Genomic DNA, 24,519 nt, shown 5'->3' with positions numbered 1-24,519 from the left:
TTGATTTAAAAATAACCGCTATTCTCAAGAATTGTATCAGAACTACCAGTAGTACTTACAATTACCGCTAGGTGAACGTAGCGCTTGCATGTGTGCTGCCATCTTATCACAGACTGTCGAAAGCCTCCGTTCTCACTCGTGGAATCTCTTTGATATTTCGTCCGCGTGGTCAGAGTTGTTACTGTTACTTGTTATCTGTGAGCAGTCATGAGTTCGTCGACGGCTCGATGGTCAGGTGTTACTTGTTCTTGGGATTGGGATGTCTATAGGGTTTAACCGGGTTAGACAATTAATGAATTCTGTGTGACATAGACTAAAAATATGTTACCCGGAACTTAATTACATTATTTTGCAATTGTATAACGCACGGTAGAACTGATTATACTATTATGCTGTATGTGTTTGTGTACAAAAAATACAACTCAGTGTAACATTTCATCATCTCTATAAGATGTCTTGGATTCGTGATAGTACATTAAATTGGGTGCAGTTTTTGTGTGTGAAAGTAGTGAAATGTGGTAAAGTGCCTAGACATGTAGCATTTATTATGGACGGCAATAGACGTTATGCTAAAAAAAATAAAGTTCAGAAAGCTGAGGGTCATTCTCAAGGGTATGTTGATTGTTATAACTGTTTGTGAATGAAATGTATTGTTTTTATTGTTGTAGTGTTCTTTTACTAATCTGTAAATTTGTTAATTTAGGTTTGACAAATTAGCAGAGACCTTGCAATGGTGCTTGGATCTAGGGATTCCTGAAGTTACAGTGTATGCTTTCAGTATAGAAAACTTCAAACGTAGCCAAGAAGAGGTGGATGGTCTTATGGAACTTGCCAGACAGAAATTTCAAAGATTACTTGATGAGAAGTTAGTTGTTAGTTCTTCCATTTAATATACTATTGTTAAATGTGTTACAAGGACTTAGGAATTTATGTTTGAACCCATGTTTTATTGTGCCAGGGATAAATTGATGGAGAATGGTGTGTGCATCCGAGTAATAGGAAATCTGTCACTTCTACCATACGATGTGCAGAAGCTTATTGCAGAAGCCATGATTCTAACCAAGGAAAATAACAAAGCATTTCTTAATGTAGCATTTGCTTACACAGGTAAGTTAACTGACAGTGAACTTGTTGAATCATTTAGACAGTCTCTACTGGCTTGCATTTAGGTTTACTTTTCAGTTAAACAGTTTGCGCTGTTACATTGCAGCAATGCACAGAATTGCATAAGTGTGACTACATTCATCGGTCATATAACTTAGGTCATCGACTATTGCATTTACCATTATCTTGCTGTAAGCAAACTACTTTTTGCAAATCAAGATTTCAGGTATAACTCCCTGTAAAGTTGATTTGAATAATTTCGAGGGAAAAATTGTTCCGGAGCCGGGTATCGATCCCGGGAACTTTGGTTTAACGTACCAACGCTCTACCACTGAGCTACTCGGGAACTCTAACCGACACCGAACCAATTTTTCCCTCTATATCCACAGACCTCAAAGTGGGCTGACAACCGTCAAGCAACAAACTTCGAGTGCACACTAACTCCGTGTGACTTAAATTGTGGTTTTTCTGTTAACGAACAGTGACGTGTATTATGCAAATCAAGATTTCAGGTATAACTCCCTGTAAAGTTGATTTGAATAATTTTGAGGGAAAAATTGTTCCGGAGCCGGGTATCGATCCCGGGAATTATTCAAATCAACTTTACAGGGAGTTATACCTGAAATCTTGATTTGCATAATACACGTCACTGTTCGTTAACAGAAAAACCACAATTTAAGTCACACGGAGTTAGTGTGCACTCGAAGTTTGTTGCTTGACGGTTGTCAGCCCACTTTGAGGTCTGTGGATATAGAGGGAAAAATTGGTTCGGTGTCGGTTAGAGTTCCCGAGTAGCTCAGTGGTAGAGCGTTGGTATGTTAAACCAAAGTTCCCAGGATCGATACCCGGCTCCGGAACAATTTTTCCCTCGAAATTATTCAAACTACTTTTTGTAGCTTATATTAGGCTGAGTTACCTTAATCAGAGAGAGAACTTTTAATGAATGTTACACCGTTCTGTATCACTCATCATTCTGTATGTTTTGTCTGTGCAGCTCGGGAAGAGATAGCGCAAGCAGTTCGAACCGTGGTGTCTGGTGTGGAGCGAGGTGTCCTGCAACTCTCTGATGTCTCCCAACAGTTGCTCTCTAACTGCTTGTACACCAGTACAAGTCCTGACCCAGACCTGTTGATAAGAACGTCGGGAGAGGTCAGACTCAGCGACTTCTTGTTGTGGCAGGTTGGTCATTTTTGTTCTAGGCCTACTTTTCACTTTACGCTGTCGCTGACAAACTCAGAGAAAGTAGAAGGGGAAAGAAATGCTTTCAAATCCTCTCAACTTGTATGAAATGGCGTTTAGATCATCTCGTAGCGATAGGTCAATGATCATTAGAGACTGGGACAACATGAAGAAAATTTTGCCAAAATATGAAGTACAGTAGAGCCTCTATTATCCGTTGTAATGAAGGACGTGGACCGAACGGTTAATAGAAAAAAATCTGATAATCTGTACCATAAAATATTTTCGTAAATTAAGTGAATAATACTCGCACTTTCTTAATTTCTTCCGTGATCTTGTGTTCAACACGCTAGGTAGTGGGTCATTTCAGTCTGGTTGTCAACAACGGGGTTTTAAGGGGCAAGGGAATTCCTTGTAATGGCTGTCAGCCAGGAAGATAGGAATAGTAGAGGTCTTGTGTTGTAGATTTACATACTTTATACACTTTATTGTTAATTTTTATTAAATCGCGCATAGTTGTAACAGCAGTCTTGTATTTTGATGCGACATGAACCACATCCTTGCAAACGGTCAGAACTTATCCACAGATACACAAAATACATCCAAATGAAATTCTCAACACACAACTCAATTTCAGAACATACACACTCTTTGACTCCACATTACACTACACAAACACACCCCCACAGGAAACAAAACAAATGGCGCCAAGACCAGCAACAACTAGTTCTCAAGATGGCCAATAGCAGACCGAAACATGTTACCAGGTACGATAGAATTTAACATGAGAAAGATATATATTATTATTGAATTTCCAAGTTTATGGAACCCTGTTTTACCCGAAGGTATATTAGGGCTGTAATTAAATCATACATATTATAGCCCTGTACAAATAGTTACATAAAATATATACATAATTATGACATAAAATATGAGAAAGACATATAATACATATTCCGAAGTGATATAGTGTTAAAAGTTGTGTAATCAAGATGTATTATATGTGTAATTTAAAAATCAACAATCGAAATAAAAGATTATGCATTCTTCGAAATTGCGCGTATTTCGTACTCTTATGTTGATTTCATGAATAAAACTGCTTTCATAACAAAATATATCAACAGTAAAATTGTTGTTACAGTAACCATAACCACGGTGCTTCTGTACAAAACAAATGAAATGTTATATTAAAAAATATACTCTTTCAGATAATATTACAAAACTGTAGGGTGCCATTTCAAAATGTTTTCAGCGTCATCGTAACTTGCGTAAAAGTAAGGTAAAGGTATCCCCGTAACATGCCATGAAGGCACTTGGGGGGCATGGAGGTAGAGCCCCATGCTTTTCATGACCTCGGCACTAGAATGAGGTGGTGTGGTCGGCACCACGCTCTGACCGCCTTTTACCCCCGGGAAAGACCCGGTACTCAATTTTATAGGAGGCTGAGTGAACCTCGGGGCCGTTCTGAAAGTTTGGCAACGAGAAAAAATCCTGTCACCACCTGGGATCGAACCCCGGACCTTCCAGTCCGTAGCCAGCTGCTCTACCAACTGAGCTACCCGGCCGCCTGCGTAAAAGTAGTTGCAAAAATATTTTGTTTCGATAAAATTAATCCTTTCTAAATACAAGATCTGATGTGTCAGAGTTTTTTTGTCCAAAATCCTCTCATTCAATTTTAATTACAGTTATACCACAGTCTAGTATATACAGTCACGAAGCTCAATATGTAGTAAATATGCATCCAAAGATAGTTGCTAACCACTAGGATCGCTAATATCGTCTCATTACAGACAATGCGAAATAGTACCGGCACAGTCTATTGTTCCTAGCACCTTCACAACTCAAGCTTCGTGACTGTATATACTGGACTGTGGTTATACCTTACTTTGAAACAGCTTGTATATAAGTTTTGACATTCTGGGAAACAATCCATCTACTTAAGAGTGGGTTTGTCTGTGTCAGAATACAGAGACTAGTAGTGCAGAAGAGCCAAAGATATGGTTGTTAGCTGTGGAAACTGATCATGAATCTGTTTCAAGCAGGTGTTGAGTCTGACAGCTGTTGTTGTGCAGGTGTCGTGCAGCTGTTTGTACTTCACGGATGTGCTGTGGCCAGAGTTCAGCGTGTGGCACCTTCTGGCAGCTGTGATCAAGTACCAGAGGAGCTACGCCCAGCTTGCAGCTGTACAGCATGCAGAGAATGTGGCGGGTGGTGCCCTCACTGAACACGCAGGCCTGTTCCACAAGCAGCTGGTCGCTGGACGACTGGCCAGTCTCGAAGAGGCGTGCCGTGCGGCAGCCTGAACTGCTGATTGATCCTCACGTACCTGATCGTCCACAGACGTACCAAACCCGACCATCCTGTCCCCCACATTCCTTTAAGACTTACAATTTGTCCTGCGATATTAAGTCTGTTTTACTTGTTTTCTGATGGCAAGAGTTGGAGAGATCAATGATTGGCATCTATAGGTTCTGTCTCAGTTTGTGAGAGTTGCGGTTCATCTTTTGGCATTGAAATAGATGTCCATTTTGGTATTCTGATCCTTGCAGATGCAGGGGTGCCAACTGTTTCCCCTCCACTGTTATGGCACTATGGCCAAAGGGAAAATTATTACAGAAAAAGCAAAGCTGTCACGACAAAAAAAAAAGACATAATTAGGAACATTAAATCCAGAAGTTTGAGATGGGCAGGGCATGTAGCATGTATGGGCGAATCCAGAAATGTATATAGAGTGTTAGTTGGGAGGCCGGAGGGAAAAAGACCTTTGGGGAGGACAATATCAAAATGGATTTGAAGGAGGTGGGATATGATGCTAGGGACTAAATTAATATTGCTCAGATAGGGACCGATGGCGGGCTTATGTGAGGGCAGCAATGAAGCTCTGGGATCCTTAAAAGCAATATATATATATATATCTTCCAAAAATAATAATCCGTGGCGCTACAGCCCGTGAAGGGCCTAGACCGACCAGCCGGCTGCTGGCCTCACGTCCACATGCCGAAGCAGAGTTGGACGATCATCCAACCAGAATGGAGGTATCGTGTGGTTGGCATGATGATCCCCCAAGCCGTTATAGCTGGTATTCGCAACCGGATTTCGCTACCTATCGTAGCTCCCCAAGTGCATGACAATGCTGGGTGGGCACCGGTCCCATACACTGGCCGAAATTTCATGAGAAAATTTCTTCCCCCATGAGGACTCGAACCAGCGCGCATTCTGTAACGTGAGTCCTAGGTGGGATGCCTTAGACCGCGACGCCACGGCCTGGGACTATCTTCCAAAAAAAGGATAGAAAATTTTATAAAGGAATTTCCAAATGAGGATAAATTTTTTTTGGACATTCTGCAGAAAGGAACCACCCCACAAACAAATTTAACGTCTCTATAATTAAATAATTCCAAGGATCCAAATTTTGAATGAAGATATTTCGTATAATAAGCTTTTGTTTAAAGCAATAAGCATGTAGTTACATTTACTTGTGAATTTTTCACTCACATTTAACTTTAAAGTGCATTTTTCTCAGTTTTTAGGTATAATGTGAGTTGGTTTCTTTCTGCAAAATTTGGTCCAATTAAACATGCAGAAAGCCCTGTGGTGGTTGAGTGGTCAGACCTCTGACCTGTCGCATCAGGCAGCCCAGGTTCGAGTCCCAGTCAGGTCTGGATTTTTCATTGAAAAATCCATAGTGATACTTGTGGCGGACAAGGCCGCAGGGGTTTTTCTCCGGTTCTCCCTTTTTTCCCTATATTAGGCATTTACATCATTCGATCACCATTTCATCATCATTCCATAGCATTCCCCCAATCACCGGCTGGCGACGCATGGAGGTGGCTGGTCTAAGGATGAGGGGGGTTGCCTGCTCGACACCTGGGTACACAGCGAACCTTAGTGTAGTCAGCCGGTGTGGGTTTCGGAATGCGCCTAGCTTGAGGGTTAGTGCAATAGACCTTAACAGGTCGCAGGGCTGGGCCATAGTGCCTTCCTCCCATAAATTCAATTCAATTCAAAAGCATGCAGAAATTGTAGAAATTTCACACAAAAATGTTTCATATTAATCTCTCGAATACTGTATTCAAAGATTCCCAAATTTGGTTAATGAAAGTGGACATCACGACTTTAAATAGAATTTACAGCTTACCAGTGTGACACTTTTCCTGAATAGCCATACGTTATAGGAATAGAAATTGGGCCAAAATTGTAGACTTCAGAAATGAATGTGGACAAGTATGCTTCAAGAAGAAATTTGCAGATAAGCAGCTGTTAGATGCAAAACATGCCACAAAGCCTTTTTTCTAGCAGAAGAAATGGCAGGTAATGTGTAATTATATGTAAAATACTTTACATGTGACTTTGCCAGCCAGAAGAGAAGGGACATACACGCTATGGCATTACAGATAACCCGTTTGAAAGGTTGGCACCTCTGCAGATGGTAATGAAGGTGTACTGCAAGGCAGTCCTATCTGGTGTTCAGTCCAAAGTTTGACATTGCATGTTTTTTTTAGGTGGCAGTTGCGAACTTCTGACTGAACATCGGGCATTTGCGATTGCTGTATTAAATATACTTTGCAGTATGTTGTTCTAAAGGTAGGGAAATAACATTGATTTCATTATCAGTTTTGTACTGAGTTTGTATCTCACAAGGAAAGGTTGTGACATTGATGTTACAGATGTGTTTGGAATTTCTTTTGATGAAAATGCATCAGAAATAAAGGAATATTTGTCTTTACTTTCTCTCTGATTATTTCAGAAAATGCTGGGTAACTTTCGGTGTTGGACCCCTGACTCATTTCACCGGCATTATCACCTTCATCTCATTCAGACGCTAAATAACCTAAGATGTTGATACAGCGTCATAAAATAACCTACTAAAATAAAATAAATTTCAGAAAATAAATTTGGTTAAATCTTTCGAATTTTAATCTTATTCAAAATGATATTTTCCTTAATTCAAGATATTGACTTTCTTTTTTTTTCTTTTGGTAATAAAGTCCATCACGGCATGGCGCGTCCTCAGGTTGCGGATCGAGGAGACGGCCTCCAGATATGGAGGGTAGCTGTGAGTATATTGAATAAGCAGTCGCGGACAGCCGATGAGGGGTGGTCCTTCAGCTTGGGGGTTGGGCAAAGGGCTAACAACCCATCACTGTAAAAATCAGCTTGTTACGAATCCTTCAAATAAGCCTCGGAATGGGACTAATTCTCTGTATATAGAGTGTTAGTTGGGAGGCCGGAGGGAAAAAGACCTTTAGGGAGGCCGAGACATAGAGGGGAAGATAATATTAAAATGGATTTGAGGGAGGTGGGATATGATGATAGAGAAGGGATTAATTTTGCTCAGGATAGGGACCAATGGCGGGCTTATGTGAGGGCAGCAATGAACCTCCGGGTTCCTTAAAAGCCAGTAAGTAATAAAGTTCACGTTATCCTTCTTAGAGGTCATGAAGTCCACAAGGTAACTGGAGATTAAAACTTCTATGTTCTCTTTATTCCCAGAGAAAACTTGTTAGTTCTCATTTCTGTTAAAAGCTGAGTCAATTCAATGATGAATATAATGTACTGTAGAAATGGACTTTGAACTTAGTATTGTAAGAACAGCTTATCTTCTAATGTGAGCGCTTTGTTTCTTATTGGGTATCTGTACAATGCAGTAAACAAAAAGATAACTGTGATTTCCTAAGACACAGGACAGAAGGAGCCATTACAATGAGTAGAAATCACATTGAGCATCTCCTGTGATTTTGATGAACAAGTACTCATGTCTCGAAGATATTAATTTTAGGACCCATGTTTATAAGACATTTTCTTTTTACTTGTTTTGATGAATACTGCCACCTCTTAAATTAGTGAATGCTTTTTTAACCTTCACAACCGATCAGATCTAAAATTACCTGACAGTTTTTTAAATTTTTAATTATATTTTTGTTGTCTTCTTATTATTTTATATATGCCACGATGTGCTATATAATTTATTATAATTATATTACCGGTATATTTATTTAGATTTTTGTCATGTTGTTTTTCTCTTTTATAAGAAACGTTTTATTAAATTTTTATTATTAAATGTTGAGGTAATACAGCTGTTATAATACCTTACAGATGAGATTATTATCAGTGCCAGATTTAGGCCTAGGCAATCTAGGCTATTTCTGGGGGGGGGGCATTTTCTGTCTCCCTTTATCTTCCTTTATTTTTATTTTCATTTTACAGTGAAATTTGTTTTTAAAACAGTTGGTAAATCTTTTGTGAAGTTTGTTCTTGAACACTTTGTGGAAGTCTAATATCGTTTTGTTATCGCATTGTCGCAGTCGTGGTGAGAGTAAAAGGAAAGGATTCGTAGTATGAATGAGATCCTGCCGTAATAGTCGTGAAATAAAATATTGAACTGTGTGTTGTAAAGGGTAAAAGTTGTCTTTTACGGAAAGTGAATATGACAACTGCACTTATCTGTAAGATAAGATAAAGTTATCTTTCTAGCATTTTATTCTTGTGGTGTATGACGTCTTTTTGGGTTGCTTTCCATTTAGCTGGAACTGTAGGTATATGAAACCACAAGATGTTCCAGTTTTTCTCCCCAACCCTTAGACTACAGACATGGGTATATCGGCTAAAATTGATTTAGGTTAACCAAAACTACATTATCGTGAAGTATTTTACATTCCTCATAAGACACCCTGCATATGGCGAATAATAGAGACAAAAAGAAAATGCTACATAGTTGCATTAAGACGATCTGCAAGAATATGAAAACTAGACAAGGACGCAATCTGAAGAAGTACTGCAGTGGATATAAACACCCTTAAAATGGTATATATAAATCCTACAAGGGTAGCTGCCCTTAAGTAAGGATTGCCAAAAGAGACAGCATACTTAACAAATAAAAATAAAAAATTAATATTTCTGTTGTGATTTATTTTCCAATGGAAGCTACCCTTGAGAAAGTACGTTTATTTAATAATTAGTAGTAATCAGATAGAATATAAAGGAATTTAGGTGTACAGGTGATTACGTAAAATCTGAACAGAATATTTCATTACTTCACGTACTTTCATTCTGTAATCAGATATCGATTAATTTTTCTGGTATAAGTCACCTGACAGTGGTGTCAAGGGGGAAGTCATTATTAAAACTGTTTACAATTTGCATTATCGGTATTTTAAATTTTATGTACTATTATTATTAAAAATATGAATTGTCAAATGGACAAAAAAATTAAGAACAAGTCAATACCACTCTTAAAATGAGTTTAAAATAGACAGTGCGCCATATTTAACATCTGCACTGCAGAACTGTCATAATAACCTTTCAATATGTTTCACAACAAGTTAAATTTTACATTGTGTCAGCTTCATTTTATTTAAAGGTCAGTAGTAGGCGGTAGGTGTCTCTATAATAAAGATGGCATTGTTATAATTCAAACGTGCCGCAGCATCAAGCACTGGGTTTATATTGAAGGAGGGGTAGGAGGTCTATATTTATGTCGATGTAGATTTTGTTACTCTGACACTGAAAAATAAGAGAAGGAAAAACAATTATGGATAAAAAATATTCAAATCTAAATATATGTTTTTTTAGTTCAAGGGGGAGGGGGTTTAAACCCGGTAACCTAACCCCTTGTGTACACCACTGCCTGACGCTAGATATATTTTTATTTTACAGAAGTGTAAGTATCTAATGTTCAGGACTTATAATAAAATTATTTTCCTTCTTGTTTCCAATATTTTGCTACAAGATCTTCATAATCTTGGAGAGATCCACAAGTCGTTCAGCGATCTATGTCCATTTCTTCTTCCTGGCTGCGTAACAAGTAATATGGAGTTCGGAATATTCCAATCCTGGGAAAATGATTACCTAAGCAATCATGGCGTATTATAAGTCTAACATTGCAACAGATGATTTTATGCGTAAATCTGGGACTGATTTTTATTTTTCAAGAGGTTCATCCATTTTGATTTTCTCTTTTGAATATTAGATTTTGATTGTGATTTAGAAAATTTTCTTTTAATTATGCGTTTTCTTGATTCATATGAACATTTTTGCTTCACCATTTGAGAGATTTTAGTGTCTTTCTTTGCTAGAAAGTCAAATTTTTTATTACCTTTGACACCACAGTGTGCTGTATTTAAATTCTGTTATTTGTTTAATCATATTGTGGATTTCTTTATTCTTGCTCATTTTGGGTTAAGTAGTCAAACTTGCAACTTGCAGTCTGAATATCGGCTTTAGATATTGATAATAATAATAATAATAATAATAGTTTAATAATACAACTATATTAGTACATTTATGTAACAAAGCAAATAAGTACCGCAGGGATGTATAAATGGCTTCCATCTCACCATTAGAATTTCTGTATTTCAGGTTCCTTTGTGATCTAATAAAAAGCCATCTATATATATTATGAAGTCATACATTTGTTGTTTCAAGGTTGAGAGATTTAGCTTCTTCGGTTTTTTTTTTTCATTTTCTTTGGCATGTGGTGAAAAACCAGTCAAATAAAATCCTTTAAAATACTAAAATATTCTTTGATATGTGAAAAATACGTTACCTAAAATTTAATGTACATTTATGGTGCGACGTCATTTTTAAAGCTCTGGTATGCAGGGTTTCTAAATTGCATTAAACTTTGATTCCAATTTTCCATAACTTTATTACCTTTTTCAGTATTTTTTTCCTTTAAAATAAGTACCTTTTTATGTGAGAAATACATTACATAAAATTTAATGGTCATTTATGGCCTTGTAAACTGGTGCGACGTCATTTTTTTAAACTCTGGTATGCAGGGTTTTCAAATTGCATTAAAATTTGATTCAAATTTAAAGTAAATGTATTACTTTTTTCAATATATATTTTTTTCCTTTAAAATAAGTACCTTTTTATATGAGAAATACATTATATAAAATTTAATGTGCATTTATGGCCTTATCAGCTACTGTGAAGTCATTATAAGGTTCTGGGGCACAGGATTTTTAAATGCCACTAAACTTTGCAATTTCCCGCAACTTTAATTTTTTGTTTTATTCCATGCGAAAAATTACATATTGCAATTTCACACTGTCGAATTCTGCCGAAACCTTGTATCATTGCTAGAATTGTTGCGAAACACGTAAAAGCATGTAATGAGAAATTACGTGTCACCTCTTGACGCCTGTTGTTTTGCATATCACAATGTGAGATATGTGTCACGTCAGCCACACAATTTACACATGCAGCTTTGGTTATGTTCGTGGAAATTGACCTTTGTGTACATTTTTTGATGGCAGTCACTAACCACATACCTTAAAACCACGTGGCATGGTTCCTGGTTTGGTTGTGTCCTGTTTGTTGTAGAACTGTAAACTACGGTCATAATTTATAACGTAAGCAATGTTATCAAGTAAAGAAACGGCTGTTTATTATGCAAACAAAGGCACCTTATGTAAAGCACGGTTTTTTCCACACCTATTTATGTAGTCAGTGACGTTTTTCCTTCTTCTACCATGCAAGAAATTTGTTGTGTACCATAATATCTGTTCCTACAACCTAAAAAAAGAAATGTGGCATTTACTGAGTAATGTAATCAGAGGCTTGGAGGCCCCATCACTTTTGAGTTCTACAAAGTGACACCCTAATATGTTTTATAACTTCTGAATAATTTCATTATCATGCAGCGGACGGTACGCACATTATTAAATAAGTTGAAGAAATAAACAAGAATAACAGAGGAACAAAAGGGCTCTGAGAGAAACCATTTGCAACGTGTACTTTGTTTACCACAAATTCCATCACGACCTGACCGGGCATTGAACCTGGACTGCCTGGATGGAAGACCAAAGTAATGAAATTTAACCACAGACATGACTGTCACTAAACTGAAAGACTTTCATACACTTCGAAAGCCATAATAACGATCCAAATGGAATGTGGTACCAACTTGCTGAATTAATACCAGCCATAACTAGACGAACTATGGTGCTCGCATCACTGTGGAGTGACTTTGTACATGCACGGTATTTACATATTAATATGTCAAATTTCCCATAATTGTATGAAGAAGCCACACTTCAGTGAAAATTAATACATATGTAGCTAATCGGCGATTGTATGCAATGTAGGGGGGAAGGAATTGGCCACCCTACCCCATTATCTTTTGGCCTAGTTTTCCTCATGAATGATGCCTTATTGGTGTCACTTATGAGGTTCAAACCTATCTTCGGACAGTTGACTAAACAATAACAACATATGTCGCTTCCCGCACAGTTTATATTTAGAGATGGTTGCTGCACCTTATTTTAACACACATTTTTCCACCAAATTTTTATGGTTTCGTGAAATACGTGTGGTTGGATGCACTTTTACTATGTTTACAATAAAAGTCAGTTTACTTTCAGTGTGTTGCGATTATTTTTGTTTAAATCTTGAATTGTGAATCAGAAATTACATTTTTCAATTTTTCGGTACACTTTTGTTATTCTTGTGATAAAAGGCACATGTTTCGTCACTGTCCCTAAATGTATTCTCTGTTGCTCGTTTTCGGAAACTTTAAGTGGAGAGAATGGTGAAAATTGAAATTTTTTTCTAATTGATGGACTATTTTTTTTTTGTATATGGCCGAAATTTTGAAGAAAAAAAATACAATACAGTAATTCACTAACATGTATATATCTCAGGTATTTTTAAAAGTAAATTTAAAATTTATATGACATCTTACTCCTAATTCTAACAGCACGTTCTTTAAAATGTCTGGAGCACCATTTTGTTATTGGTTTTCAGAATTTTAAGATAAACAATTATGTTTTAAGAATGACTTTTAGAGGTACCATACTTTTATAGAAATATGGAGGCATATTTGTCAAATGTTACAAAATAACACATTTCTATTCCAGAGAAAAGTTTCTTAAAATCCTGAAGAATGTGTGTACAAAATACCAAGCACGTAGCATTTGTAGTTCCGAAGATATGTAACTTTTTGTATGAAATAAAGCAAAAAAATAGATAAATAAAGTTACGGAAAATTGCAATCTAAGTTTAGTGTCATTTAAAATCTTGTACCAGAGCTTAAAAAAAAAAAAAAAGTCCACACCTGTGGAGTAACGGTTAGCACGTCTCGCCGCGAAACCTGGTGGCCCGGGTTCGATTTTTATTTTAGTTGGTTATTTAACGACGCTGTATCAACTACTAGATTATTTAGCGTCGATGAGATTGGTGATAGCGAGATGATATTTGGCGAGATGAGGCCGAGGATTCGCCAGAGATTACCTTGTATTCACATTACGGTTGGGGAAAACCTCGGAAAAAACCCAACCAGGTAATCAGCCCAAGCGGGGATCGAACCCGCGCCCGAACGCAACTTCAGACCGGCAGACAAGCGCCTTAACCGACTGAGCCACGCCGGTGGCCTCCCGGGTTCGATTCCCGGTCAGGGCAAGTTACCTGGTTGAGGTTTTTTCCGGGGTTTTCCCTTAACCCAATATGAGCAAATGCTGGGTAACTTTCGGTGTTGGACCCCGGACTCATTTCACGGGCATTATCACCTTCATCTCATTCAGACGCTAAATAACCTAAGATGTTGATAAAGCATCGTAAAATAACCTACTAAAATAAAATAAAAATAAAAGCTTTAAAATGTCGTCAGAGCAGCTGACAAGGCCATAAATGCGCATTGAATTTTATGAAATGAGTTTTTCACATATAAAAAAAAAAGTTAAAAAAATAAAGTTACTGATATTTTTTTTTTATCCAATGCCACCAGGTTGCAATGAAACTTTAGCGTCATTTAAAGAAACCCTGTGCACCAGATCTTTAAAATGCCGTCATAGCAGCTGAAAAGACAATAAATGCGCATTAAATTTTATGTAATGCATTTTGCACATTTCAAAGAATATTTTAAAGAAAAAGCAAAGTTTTTGAAAATCTACTCGTTTTCACAATATTTAAGCATCATCTCTCTTTAAATATTACATTTATTTTCTTTGCTAACTCAATTTTTGTTTAAATATTTTAATGAAATTTCGCTAGCTTGCGTTTTTAACAACTTAACAACATAGAATCAACTGGGAGAGCACCAGCTTTGTTTAGTTTAAAGTACAGAGAAATGCCACAGTACCGGCTTCTACGTCAGTTGCTGGTGCACGGTAGACTGAACACTTGTGCCTGATCGTCGCTTGCGTTGCCGTTGTGATCTCCACACAGGCCGCACAGCTCCCCACGGTACAGGCCCAGTACCGTCACTGTGGCGAAGTGTCCGTAGTACTCCAGCCACACATGCAGAGGCCCCAAGTGAACCCGTATGAGTCCATCTGTCCGCTGCCATACTCTGTAACATCATCACAATCGACTAGCTGTTACCAAGTTAAAGTGATTTGTTTATTTCTAATTTATACACTGCTGAGTAGCATTTCTAGACAGTGTACAGGGCATATCAAAAGTCCGGTAACACTTTCAATAGTTTATTACACAAAAACTACTAATGATAGCACTTTCAAACACACGTCAGTTTAAAGTCAAACTCTCAATGTTCGTTTTACACCTTAGAGAGATTCAATGTGTGAACCACGAGTGACTCGGCAGATGTCCAAACGATAATCAAACTCTTCCCATACCCTTTTCAACATATCCTCTGTGACCGTGGCGGCAGCTTCTCGAATTCTGGTTTTTAGTTCCTCTAAATCACGTGCCAAAGGCGGTACAAACACACGGTCCTTTAGATACCCCCATAGAAAAGAATTACATGCAGTCATATCGGGTGACCTTGGTGGTCATGTCATGAAACATCTGTCCCTTACTCCAGCACGTCCTATCCAACATTCACCTTTGCTGCCTGTTGTAGTTGGCAAGAAAACTCGTAGCAGACGACGATGACTTATTCAGCCGCTTAATTTTCAGCGACGAAGTGACATTCCATACGAGTGGGAAAATTAACAAGCACAACTGTCGTGTTTGGGGTAGACAGAAACCTCACAGAATCATTGAACATGAGCGTGATTCACCAAAGGTGAATGTTTTCTGCGCGTTGTCACAACGAAAACTGTACGGACCTTTCTTCTTCATTGAGGTTCCTGTGACTGGACATTCATATCTGGACATGTTGGAGCAATGGTTGGTGCCTCAACATAGACAAGATCTCGATGACGATTTCATCTTTCAGCAAGATGGGGCTCCGCCACATTTCCACAATGCAGTTTGTGCTTACCTGAATACGGAGATGTCTGATCGTTGGACTGCTTCAGCATCATTATCTGTCTGTCTGTCAAGTAACAGGCCTCTGGCCTCTTATGGTCTCCAGTCATCTTCGGAATGGTCGACCCACAGACTTTCTTCCCTTGGAGATGCACCATATCATGTTACTGAGAACCACTTCATCATCATCATCATCATCTGAGGACCACTTGTGGGAATTAAAAGACACCCTGTAGTAGCGAAATTCCCTTATCACGTGGTCAATGCCCCTTTGAGAAGGACAAACACAAGACAAGGGACACACATCAAATACCTGTTGTTGTTTAGTCAACTGTCCGAAGACAGGTCTGAACCTCACAAGTGGTAACAACAAGGCACCACTTATGAGGCAACTGGGACAGGAGATAATGGGGTAGGGTGATCAGTTCCTTTCCCCTCTCCATTGCATTCATTGCAGATTAGCTACATATTAGGTTACACTAGTCAGACTTCAGATGCATACAAACAATTGTTCTTCCTCTGACACATATCGTCAAGTGAGATGTACTGCCTGATAATAGATGTACGTATCACTGTGCGTTTTTTAAAGTGCTTCAGAAAATGTTTCATGCCTTTGCTGCAGCAAAATGAGGGTCGAAAAAAAACGCAATTAGGTCAACTGACTGGAAAATGGTGGAAAATTGCTTCTTCTGAAAGCCGTGATGAACACACGACTATAGGCATCCAACAAGGAAAACTCGGTGCGCAGAAACCAGCGGGCGTGACAGTCTCGCGTGATGACGTATGCTCCCGTTCCCAGCATGCACTCATGCCTACTGCAGGGGAGTAACAGGGGTATAGCATGCGCGCCGCGATGAGTCCGAGCTGAGTTTTGTTTGTAGGATAAGTGAAAACATCTTGACTTACTTAAACTCGTAGTCCGCATATCCTGGTGGGGACTGGTAACCTTCCTGGGGACTGGCTATCACCTGGTCGTTCACAGAGATGATCACGTGGTCAACAATTGGCAGCACTTCAACGTGCTTGTCTTGCAGATACAGCTTTATGGCCTGTAATATAAGCAACAGCACGCCACTTCAGACTTCGTTTGCTTTCTCGGTATTCAAAGTACACACTTGGAGGATACAAATTATACCAATGTTTATAAATGACACACACAATAGTGCTTGACAAATGCTGCTTAGGAAACAGAATTAAATTATAATTATACCTTGGTTCTAATACACGCACGAAAATAAAAAGAATGTGGAGAATTTTGAATTCTTAGATGATTACTAGTTGTTTTTATTTCCAAACTAAACCCTGGTTTTTTTTCGTACTTTTCCAGTAATGGCAGTATTTCCAAACTAAACCCTAGTGTTTTTCGTACTTTTCCAGTAATGGCAGTATTTCCAAACTAAACCCTAGTTTTTTTTCGTACTTTTCCAGTAATGGCAGTATTTCCAAACTGACCCCTAGTTTTTTTCGTACTTTTCCAGTAATGGCAGCATTTCCAAACTAAACCCTACTTTTTTTCGTACTTTTCCAGTAATGGCAGCATTTCCAAACTAAACCCTAGTTTTTTTCGTACTTTTCCAGTAATGGCAGTATTCCCAAACTAAACCCTACTTTTTTTTCGTACTTTTCCAGTAATGGTAGCATTTCCAAACTAAACCCTAGTTTTTTTTCGTACTTTTCCAGTAATGGCAGTATTTCCAAACTAAACCCTAGTTTTTTCCGTACTTTTCCAGTAATGGCAGCATTTCCAAACTAAACCCTACTTTTTTCCGTACTTTTCCAGTAATGGCAGCATTTCCAAACTAAACCCTACTTTTTTCCGTACTTTTCCAGTAATGGCAGCATTTCCAAACTAAACCCTACTTTTTTTTCGTACTTTTCCAGTAATGGTAGCATTTCCAAACTAAACCCTAGTTTTTTTCGTACTTTTCCAGTAATGGCAGTATTTCCAAACTAAACCCTAGTTTTTTTTTCGTACTTTTCCAGTAATGGCAGAAGTCGATGCGTGCAAATTTCTTCATAAAGTAGGTCTGTTGATTTTCCTATTTATATGTAGGCAGGGGAAAGCCTTACCTATACTTATATCAATATTATATGCTTGCCGTCAATATTGCATAAACAGCGAGATATAACTAGGGATAGGTATTTATGGAGATTAATTTTATCATTTGTGTTTTTTAATATTGGCGTCGGCGGAAATTGTTGGAGATTGATTTGTACTTTTGGTAGAGATTAATGCAAATTTTGGAAAATACAAATATTTTGGAATTGGAGTATTAACTCAGTATGAATATTACTTTCCAAATAATTAACATTAAAGATTCGCTGGATTCTGGTAAAGGTGCAGTATGGCCAATAGAGAACATTTGTTTGGATTGAGACTATATTTTAACACACATTCATTAAAATCGAAAAGAACTTGCAGTCCTCAAATTAACACTTTCAAATTACTAGTGAAATGTTGAATTCTTCGTCTTTTGAATTCACTAATGAAATCAGAACACCTGTAATACCATGTAATGTAGCCTACTTGGATATATAACAAATTCAAATGAAAAAAAAAATACGAAAAAAACTCAGAATATGAAATTCGCTATAAAACGATGTAATAGTAATAATTCGCGAATGTGTTGATATTTCGCTATTAGAACTCTATTTCGCGATTCTTTTATTCGCATATTATTAATCAGACTCATTTAATATGTAAAGATTAGTAAAAATCTATTGTATATCTATTATGTCGTGATTTTCGCGATCTCCATAAATGCCCGGCCCTGGATATAACTTGTATTATTACGAGTACATCTGAAAATTGGACAGCATTACCAAAGGAGATGTTGTCCCCTCCACCTTCTTGACAAAGAGGGCGAAGTGAGGGTATGAGGAGCAGTCCGTAAGAGCCAGTGTGTAGCAGGTGGGGATGTTCGCAGTAAGGTTTGCTCCATCTAGTGTCCACACTGTACTGGAGGTTAAGACGCATGTGCCTGCAAAGAAGTTCACAACCCTGATGTTAAGATCTGGAGACATTACATCGCAGTTAAAAAAGTTTTTAACATGCTCGAAAATATGCACACTAAAGATATGAAAAAAATAAATACTATTTGACAGGATTAACTCCATATGTAGATGAAATTATTGGGGATCATCAGTGCGGTTTTAAGCATAATAGGTCGACTATCCATCAGCTTTTTGTATTCGACAGATATTAGAGAAAAAATGGAGTATAATGGTACAGTACATCAGTTATTCATAGATTTCAAAAAGGCATATGACTCGGCTAAGAGAGAAGTTTTAATGTAATATTCATATTGAATTTGGTATTCCCAAGAAATTAATTCCATTAATTAAAATGTGTCTCAGTGAAACTTACAGCAGAGTCCGTATAGGCCAGTTTCTGACGCTTTTCCAATTCACTGCGGGCTAAAGCAAGGAGATGCACTATCACCTTTACTTTTTAACTTCGCTCTAGAATAGGAAAGTTCAGGATAACAGACAGGATTTGGAATTGAACGGGTTACATCAGCTTCTTGTCTATGCGGATGACATGAATATGTTAGGAGAAAATCCACAAACGATTAAGAAAAACACAGAAATTTTACTTAAAGCAAGTAAAGAGATAGGTTTGGAAGTAAATCCCGAAAAGATAAAGTATATGATTATGTCTCGTAACCAGAATATTGTATGAAATGGAAATATAAAAATTGGAGATTTATCCTTCGAAGAGGTGGAAAAATTCAAATATCTTGGAGCAATAGTAACAAATATAAATGATACTCGGGAGGAAATTAAACGCAGAATAAATATGGGAAACGCGTCTTATTATTCGGTTGAGAAGCTTTTATCATCCAGTCTGCTGTCAAAAAATCTTAAAGTTAGAATTTATAAAACAGTTATATTACCGGTTGTTCTGTACGGTTGTGAAACTTGGACTCTCACTTTGAAAAAGGAACAGAGATTAAGAGTGTTTGAGAATAAGGTTCTTAGGAAAATATTCGGGGCTAAGCGGGATGAAGTTACAGGAGAATGGAGAAAGTTATACAACGCAGAACTGCACGCATTGTATTCTTCACCTGACATAATTAGGAACATTAAATCCAGACGTTTGAGATGGGCAGGACATATAGCATGTATGGGCGAATCCAGAAATGCATATAGAGTATTAGTTGGGAGGCCGGACGGAAAAAAGACCTTTGGGGAGACCGAGATGTAGATGGGAAGATAATATTAAAATGGATTTGAGGGAGGTGGGATATGATGATAGAGACTGGATTAATCTTGCACAGGATAGGAATCGATTGCTGGCTTATGTGAGGGCGGCAATGAACCTCCGTGGCACTCACCCACTGCCCCCATGTGGGTGGCGAACTGCAGCAAAGGCGGGAACTGCGTGTTCAGCAGCCAGGGCTTCATCTTCCTGCCTGCTGCTGCCCCCAGCGCCGTTTTTCGGCCGTTAACAGTAAGCTCTGGCTTGGATGATTGTGGCACTTCCAGGGTCAGTGTGATGTTGTCAGAGAGGGATGACAGCGCCCGAGAAGGGATGAGGTCCAATAGAGAGTCCGTCCACTTGGGAAGCTGTTAACATGAACTGAGTTTAGTGTTCTCTGTACTCTGTACACTCTGACAAAGAATTATTAACTCTGTCCTCCTAAGCAAAAACGCAGTAACTGCAGGAAAAATTAATTTTGAGTTATGCGTATCAAATTTCTGTTTGAGCAAAAAAGTCATATAAACATAGTTCCTATTCTCAATATTTTCAGAGTTACACTAATTTAAAATACGTTTTTTCTTTAGTTTGAAGGAAAAAGAATAATACAAATAGATAATGCACCATTCAGAATTATCATTTCTTTAATTGGCTAGTATTGTGAAGCTAAAAATGTGCTGTGAACTCCTTAGTTCAGTCTTGCGATGGTGATTAGTACTTTCGAGCGAGAGCTCTTTTATGCCCACTGCGCGCGCGCGGAGCCCTTTTACCTGTAAACATTGTTAAAGGATGTACAGATCTTAGAAACAGCGCATCATGACGGAACGGAAGCGCTTAAAGCTTACAAGAAAGAGTGGAAGATACAATATTTATGCTTCGAACATAGTGTTGAAGTCCAGTGTTTGTTGTGTAGAAAAGCAACATAAAACGGCATTATGAGACAAAACATGAAAAAAAATTATAGGAATTTTTCAGGAGGAGAGAGAAATAAACTGATTTCGGAATTGACATCGAAGGTAAATTAATTTACATTTGGGTCAGTAGATAGTATCTAGATTCCTTTCATTTCTTTATTTTAAATGTATTGTTGATGTTTTATTTGTTGCTTGTTTCTGGACATTTACTTTTATTAGACTACGTGTTTCTTTAATTTAGAAATAATATTTTATCTTTGATTGCACTTTAACTTATACTATTACTAAGCTTAAAAAGCTAATTCGATTTTATTCCAATAACTATTTTCAGGATTTTGAGCAAATATGAACTAAACATTTTGAAAACTTTGATGCAAGGAGCTTTTTTAGTAACGTCAATATAAAATATACTTAAAAATATAATTTCAAAACTATTAGACCTAATTGCACCAGATTTTGTACAGATGATATTATTGTAGATCTGTTTATATAGTTTAAATTTCACAAATTTTGGCCGAAAATTGTGGACGTTTTAAAAATCATACATATCCCTTTAAATGATTGACCCCAAAAATTACGATGGCTCTCAATATCTTAATTTAATCAATTTGTTTTTCCTGTTACGTGCATCTCACAAATCACTCTAAGAAAACTCATTACATAGTCACGACTGGAGAGTAAGGACTACATTTTCACAATCACACAATCAATATACTCTATTTCAATCAATATTTTCATTATTATTTTTTCAACAGATACTCAAAAGTACTTAGAGATCACACACGTCGAGCAGGTAGACCCTATTAGTTTCTCCTAACCAATGAAGTGAAGTATTTACATAATAAATAATTGCTTTTAACAAGAAAATGGTTTACATACAATTAACTTTTCCTATTTCTCTTTTTGTTCCTAAAAAACCCTTCCCTTTGCGATTTGTTTATATATGTACATGTATATTAAATAACTGAATAATTAGCCCTATTACATAGCAGAAATTTAGTAACGCAAGTTATTGTAATAATTGCTGCCTTTATTCGCTGCATGTGCATGTACATCCCTGATGTCTACGTTACGACGCTATGTAGTGGATGCGCTATGCGCTCGTGATCAAGATCGAGCTCTTCTACCATGATTGGGAGCTAATATCGTCTCATCCCTGCGTTAGTTGCTTCATATAGACATGGTTTTCTATTTTTAATTAGAAAATTACATTATTCTTACGCACATATCACAACAATTATTACGAATCACACCACTTCCATCGACTTGATTATTTGCAGTTCAATTTTGCATCCTAATTTACAGTCTTGGAGAGTTTACAACACATTTTAAAAAGTGTCGCCGTCCGCTTGAGCACACTTGGCCGCACGCTTGTGAACGGCACTCGTCGCGCTACGTAACTGCATACGGCTGTCTTTGATTTCCGTAGCGCTCGCGCTGGCTGCTGACTGCACGCTGACCAAGATCACGCGTTCACAGCAATGCGTTCCAATAACGAAACGTAACTCTGTAAATATTGAGAATAGAAATGTTTATATGACATTTTTTGCTCAAAATGTCTTCAGAAATAAGCTCCGTAAGTGGCGGTAAATCCTCGTGAATCACCCTGTATACGAGATAACAGAGTGACACAGAAAAACTGGTTGAGACTGTTGACATCTAAGCTTAGAGTGGAGACAACAGTGATTCTGTAAATGATATAATTATTATGAGAGCGCATTGTGTATACTCGCAATTCTTCCTCAGATCTTGCTAGTACGGTATTATCTATTTCTTGCTTAATCAAGAAAAAACTATCAACATAACTTTCAGCCTAAATTATCTAATAAATAAGGACAACAGACTCAACTACACAAAATTTCTAGGACTTTTTACAGACTCCAGTTTAACATGGGATAAGCACATCGAATACATGTGCACAAAGCTATAAAGAGTTTTATATTTGTTAAAGAAATTAACGACTTGCGTTTCTCAGAATTATTTAAGATGTGCCTACTTTTCTTTCTTTCAGTCGATAATCCGATATGCCCTAATTTTCCGGGGAAATGGAACCAAAATTTTAAGCGTCTTGATTTTACAAAAGAAAGCCATTAGAATTTTATGTAAAGCAAACTATCTGGAACATTGCCGGCCACTTTTCAGACAATCACGGATTTTAACGATCATAAATTTGTATATATATATATATATGATCTAGTACTTTACACTCGACAAAATATCGACAGTTACTCATTAGTGGCCAATATACATGATCATGAAATTAGAAATAGTGAACAAATTAATATTCCATATTGTAGATTACACAAGAGCAACACAAACTTTTTAATTGTGGGGATGAAATTATATAATAAGCTCCCCAGTCAATATTATAAATTACCAATCAATAGCTTCAAAACTAGATTTTACAATTGGTTATTAAATAATCCTTTTTGTTCTGTTGCTGAGTTTTTCAACACATATTTGTATGAAATTGTATTTTAATAAATAAGTTTAATTGCAATTTATTTAGTTTTCTTTAATTTAAAAGTTTCAAATTATTTTATGTTTTCATTGTATTATTTAAATTTTACTGTTTCTTTTATTAGCGTCTTTTAAAATGTATTTATATGTTTTTCAATGTATTCTGACGAAGCCTAAAACTGTAGGGGAGAGTCGGGTAGTATCGGACATCGGGTAATATCGGACAGTGAGTTTCTTTCATCTACCACACGATGATAGTACCTGATTGACATGGTTACGTTTCTCTGATGTCGCATAGAGAAACGTAACCATGTCATTCAGGTACTACCATATGTGGTAGATGAAAGAAACGCACTGTCCGATACTACCCGATGTCCGATACTACCCGACTCTCCCCTATGTCTAATGGCCAAATAAACTGAATTGAATTGAATTGAATTGAAAACAGTTAAATGATGAAAATGACTGTAGTTCAGTGAAACAGATTACGTACGGGTATACGTATTTTTATACACAAACACATTAGTGGTCTTTGGCTCACATTGTTGGATGTGATGGAGACATTGTAGTGGCGCAGCGTTGCCAACTCGCGCACGGTCTCGTAACACGCCCGCGTCAGGGGTGTGTAGTGAGTACCCCATTGCTTCTCGTCCTTCAGATCGGTCTTGCAGCTGCCGTAGGGCCACGCCTGGCCCTCCTTTGCAAGGGCCTGCTGTGTGGCTGTCACTTCCCCATCAACTGTCACGTGCAGACTGGACTCCTGGGGGCACTGTGTGCCCTCTGTCGAAGTCCCCCACTGCACCGTCAGATCTCCCGTGGCCGAGTGTGGCTGCAGCTCTGAGAGCGATGGCACCGCAACAGAGGGCTCGGGGAACTCCGCCCTCACGTCCACACACACCTGCAGACATCGCCAGTTTGGTGCACGACATTATTTATTTGTCAAGCAACCGACAGTACAACTGAAGCAGACCATTCAAGAGGAAACATTTTATGGACATTTACTGTATTTAGGAGTATAAAAGTAGTCTTTGCAACCGTCTGTGGGAAACAGGTAATCCTGTGTGACGAAACGCGATTTGGATTGCGGTAGAGTCTTGAATAACTGAAATTTTGGAGCGAAGGAATGAATTCTGGCTCTACGTTTTGTGGCTTCGAAAGAAGAGTAAAATTTTATACAGAGTACGATGAAAGAGTAATGGAACGGAGAAAAATTCTCTCCGGCGCCGGGATTTGAACTCGGGTTTTCAGCTCTACGTGCTGATGCTTTATCCACTAAGCCACACCGGATACAACCCCGACGCCGGTTAGAATCGTCTCAGATTAAGCTCCAACTCTTGGGTTCCCTCTAGTGGCCGCCCTCTGCACTACGTCATAGACGTCTATGAACGCAGGACCGAAGTCCACACATGTGCTGAGGTGCACTCGATATGAGTGACTAGTTGGCCGGGATCCGACGGAATAAGCGCCGTCTTAAATCACGAAGTGATTTACGCATATCATATATAT

The 24,519-nt window shown here is 37.9% G+C and overlaps 2 protein-coding genes and 1 long non-coding RNA gene across 4 annotated transcripts in view; 1 reads left to right on the top strand and 2 right to left on the bottom strand.

Annotated features, from left to right (window-relative positions):
* LOC138698594 (uncharacterized) overlaps window positions 1–171 on the bottom strand; it is a 66,124-nt gene extending 65,953 nt beyond the window's left edge. Inside the window, exon 1 of the long non-coding RNA XR_011331900.1 lies at window positions 60–171. This is a non-coding gene — a long non-coding RNA (uncharacterized lncRNA). The remainder of the gene's footprint in view (window positions 1–59) is intronic.
* Dhdds (Dehydrodolichyl diphosphate synthase subunit) lies at window positions 159–7,009 on the top strand. Its single transcript, XM_069824627.1, has 5 exons — window positions 159–612; window positions 704–865; window positions 959–1,107; window positions 2,099–2,283; window positions 4,356–7,009. Exons 1-5 carry the CDS (start codon window positions 452–454, stop codon window positions 4,584–4,586), a joined length of 888 nt encoding a protein of 295 aa, XP_069680728.1. The 5' UTR covers window positions 159–451; the 3' UTR covers window positions 4,587–7,009.
* A 7,007-nt stretch (window positions 7,010–14,016) lies between these two features.
* Window positions 14,017–24,519, bottom strand: part of cv-d (crossveinless d) — a 73,624-nt gene continuing 63,121 nt past the window's right edge. For both annotated transcript variants that reach the window (XM_069824623.1, XM_069824622.1), the window contains exons 19-23: window positions 23,555–23,911; window positions 19,776–20,007; window positions 18,262–18,419; window positions 16,345–16,487; window positions 14,017–14,575 (exon numbers count right to left, since the gene is read on the bottom strand). In XM_069824623.1, the coding sequence (XP_069680724.1) occupies window positions 14,377–14,575; window positions 16,345–16,487; window positions 18,262–18,419; window positions 19,776–20,007; window positions 23,555–23,911 (1,089 nt within the window). In that variant the 3' untranslated portion in view covers window positions 14,017–14,376. The remainder of the gene's footprint in view (window positions 14,576–16,344; window positions 16,488–18,261; window positions 18,420–19,775; window positions 20,008–23,554; window positions 23,912–24,519) is intronic.

This window comes from Periplaneta americana, chromosome 4 (assembly GCF_040183065.1).
Source record: "Periplaneta americana isolate PAMFEO1 chromosome 4, P.americana_PAMFEO1_priV1, whole genome shotgun sequence".
Classification (NCBI taxonomy): domain Eukaryota; kingdom Metazoa; phylum Arthropoda; class Insecta; order Blattodea; family Blattidae; genus Periplaneta; species Periplaneta americana.
Note: the sequence above shows the minus strand (reverse complement) of the source record. Positions and strands in the feature narration are given on the sequence as shown.

What these genes read in the sequence shown, in the direction of transcription:
- Dhdds (XM_069824627.1), top strand. Translation starts at nt 452, where the DNA reads ATGTCTTGGATTCGTGATAGTACATTAAATTGGGTGCAGTTTTTGTGT. An exon ending in GCTGAGGGTCATTCTCAAGG is followed by an intron (nt 613 to 703) that starts GTATGTTGATTG and finishes TTGTTAATTTAG; the next exon opens with GTTTGACAAATTAGCAGAGA. An exon ending in TGTAGCATTTGCTTACACAG is followed by an intron (nt 1,108 to 2,098) that starts GTAAGTTAACTG and finishes TTGTCTGTGCAG; the next exon opens with CTCGGGAAGAGATAGCGCAA.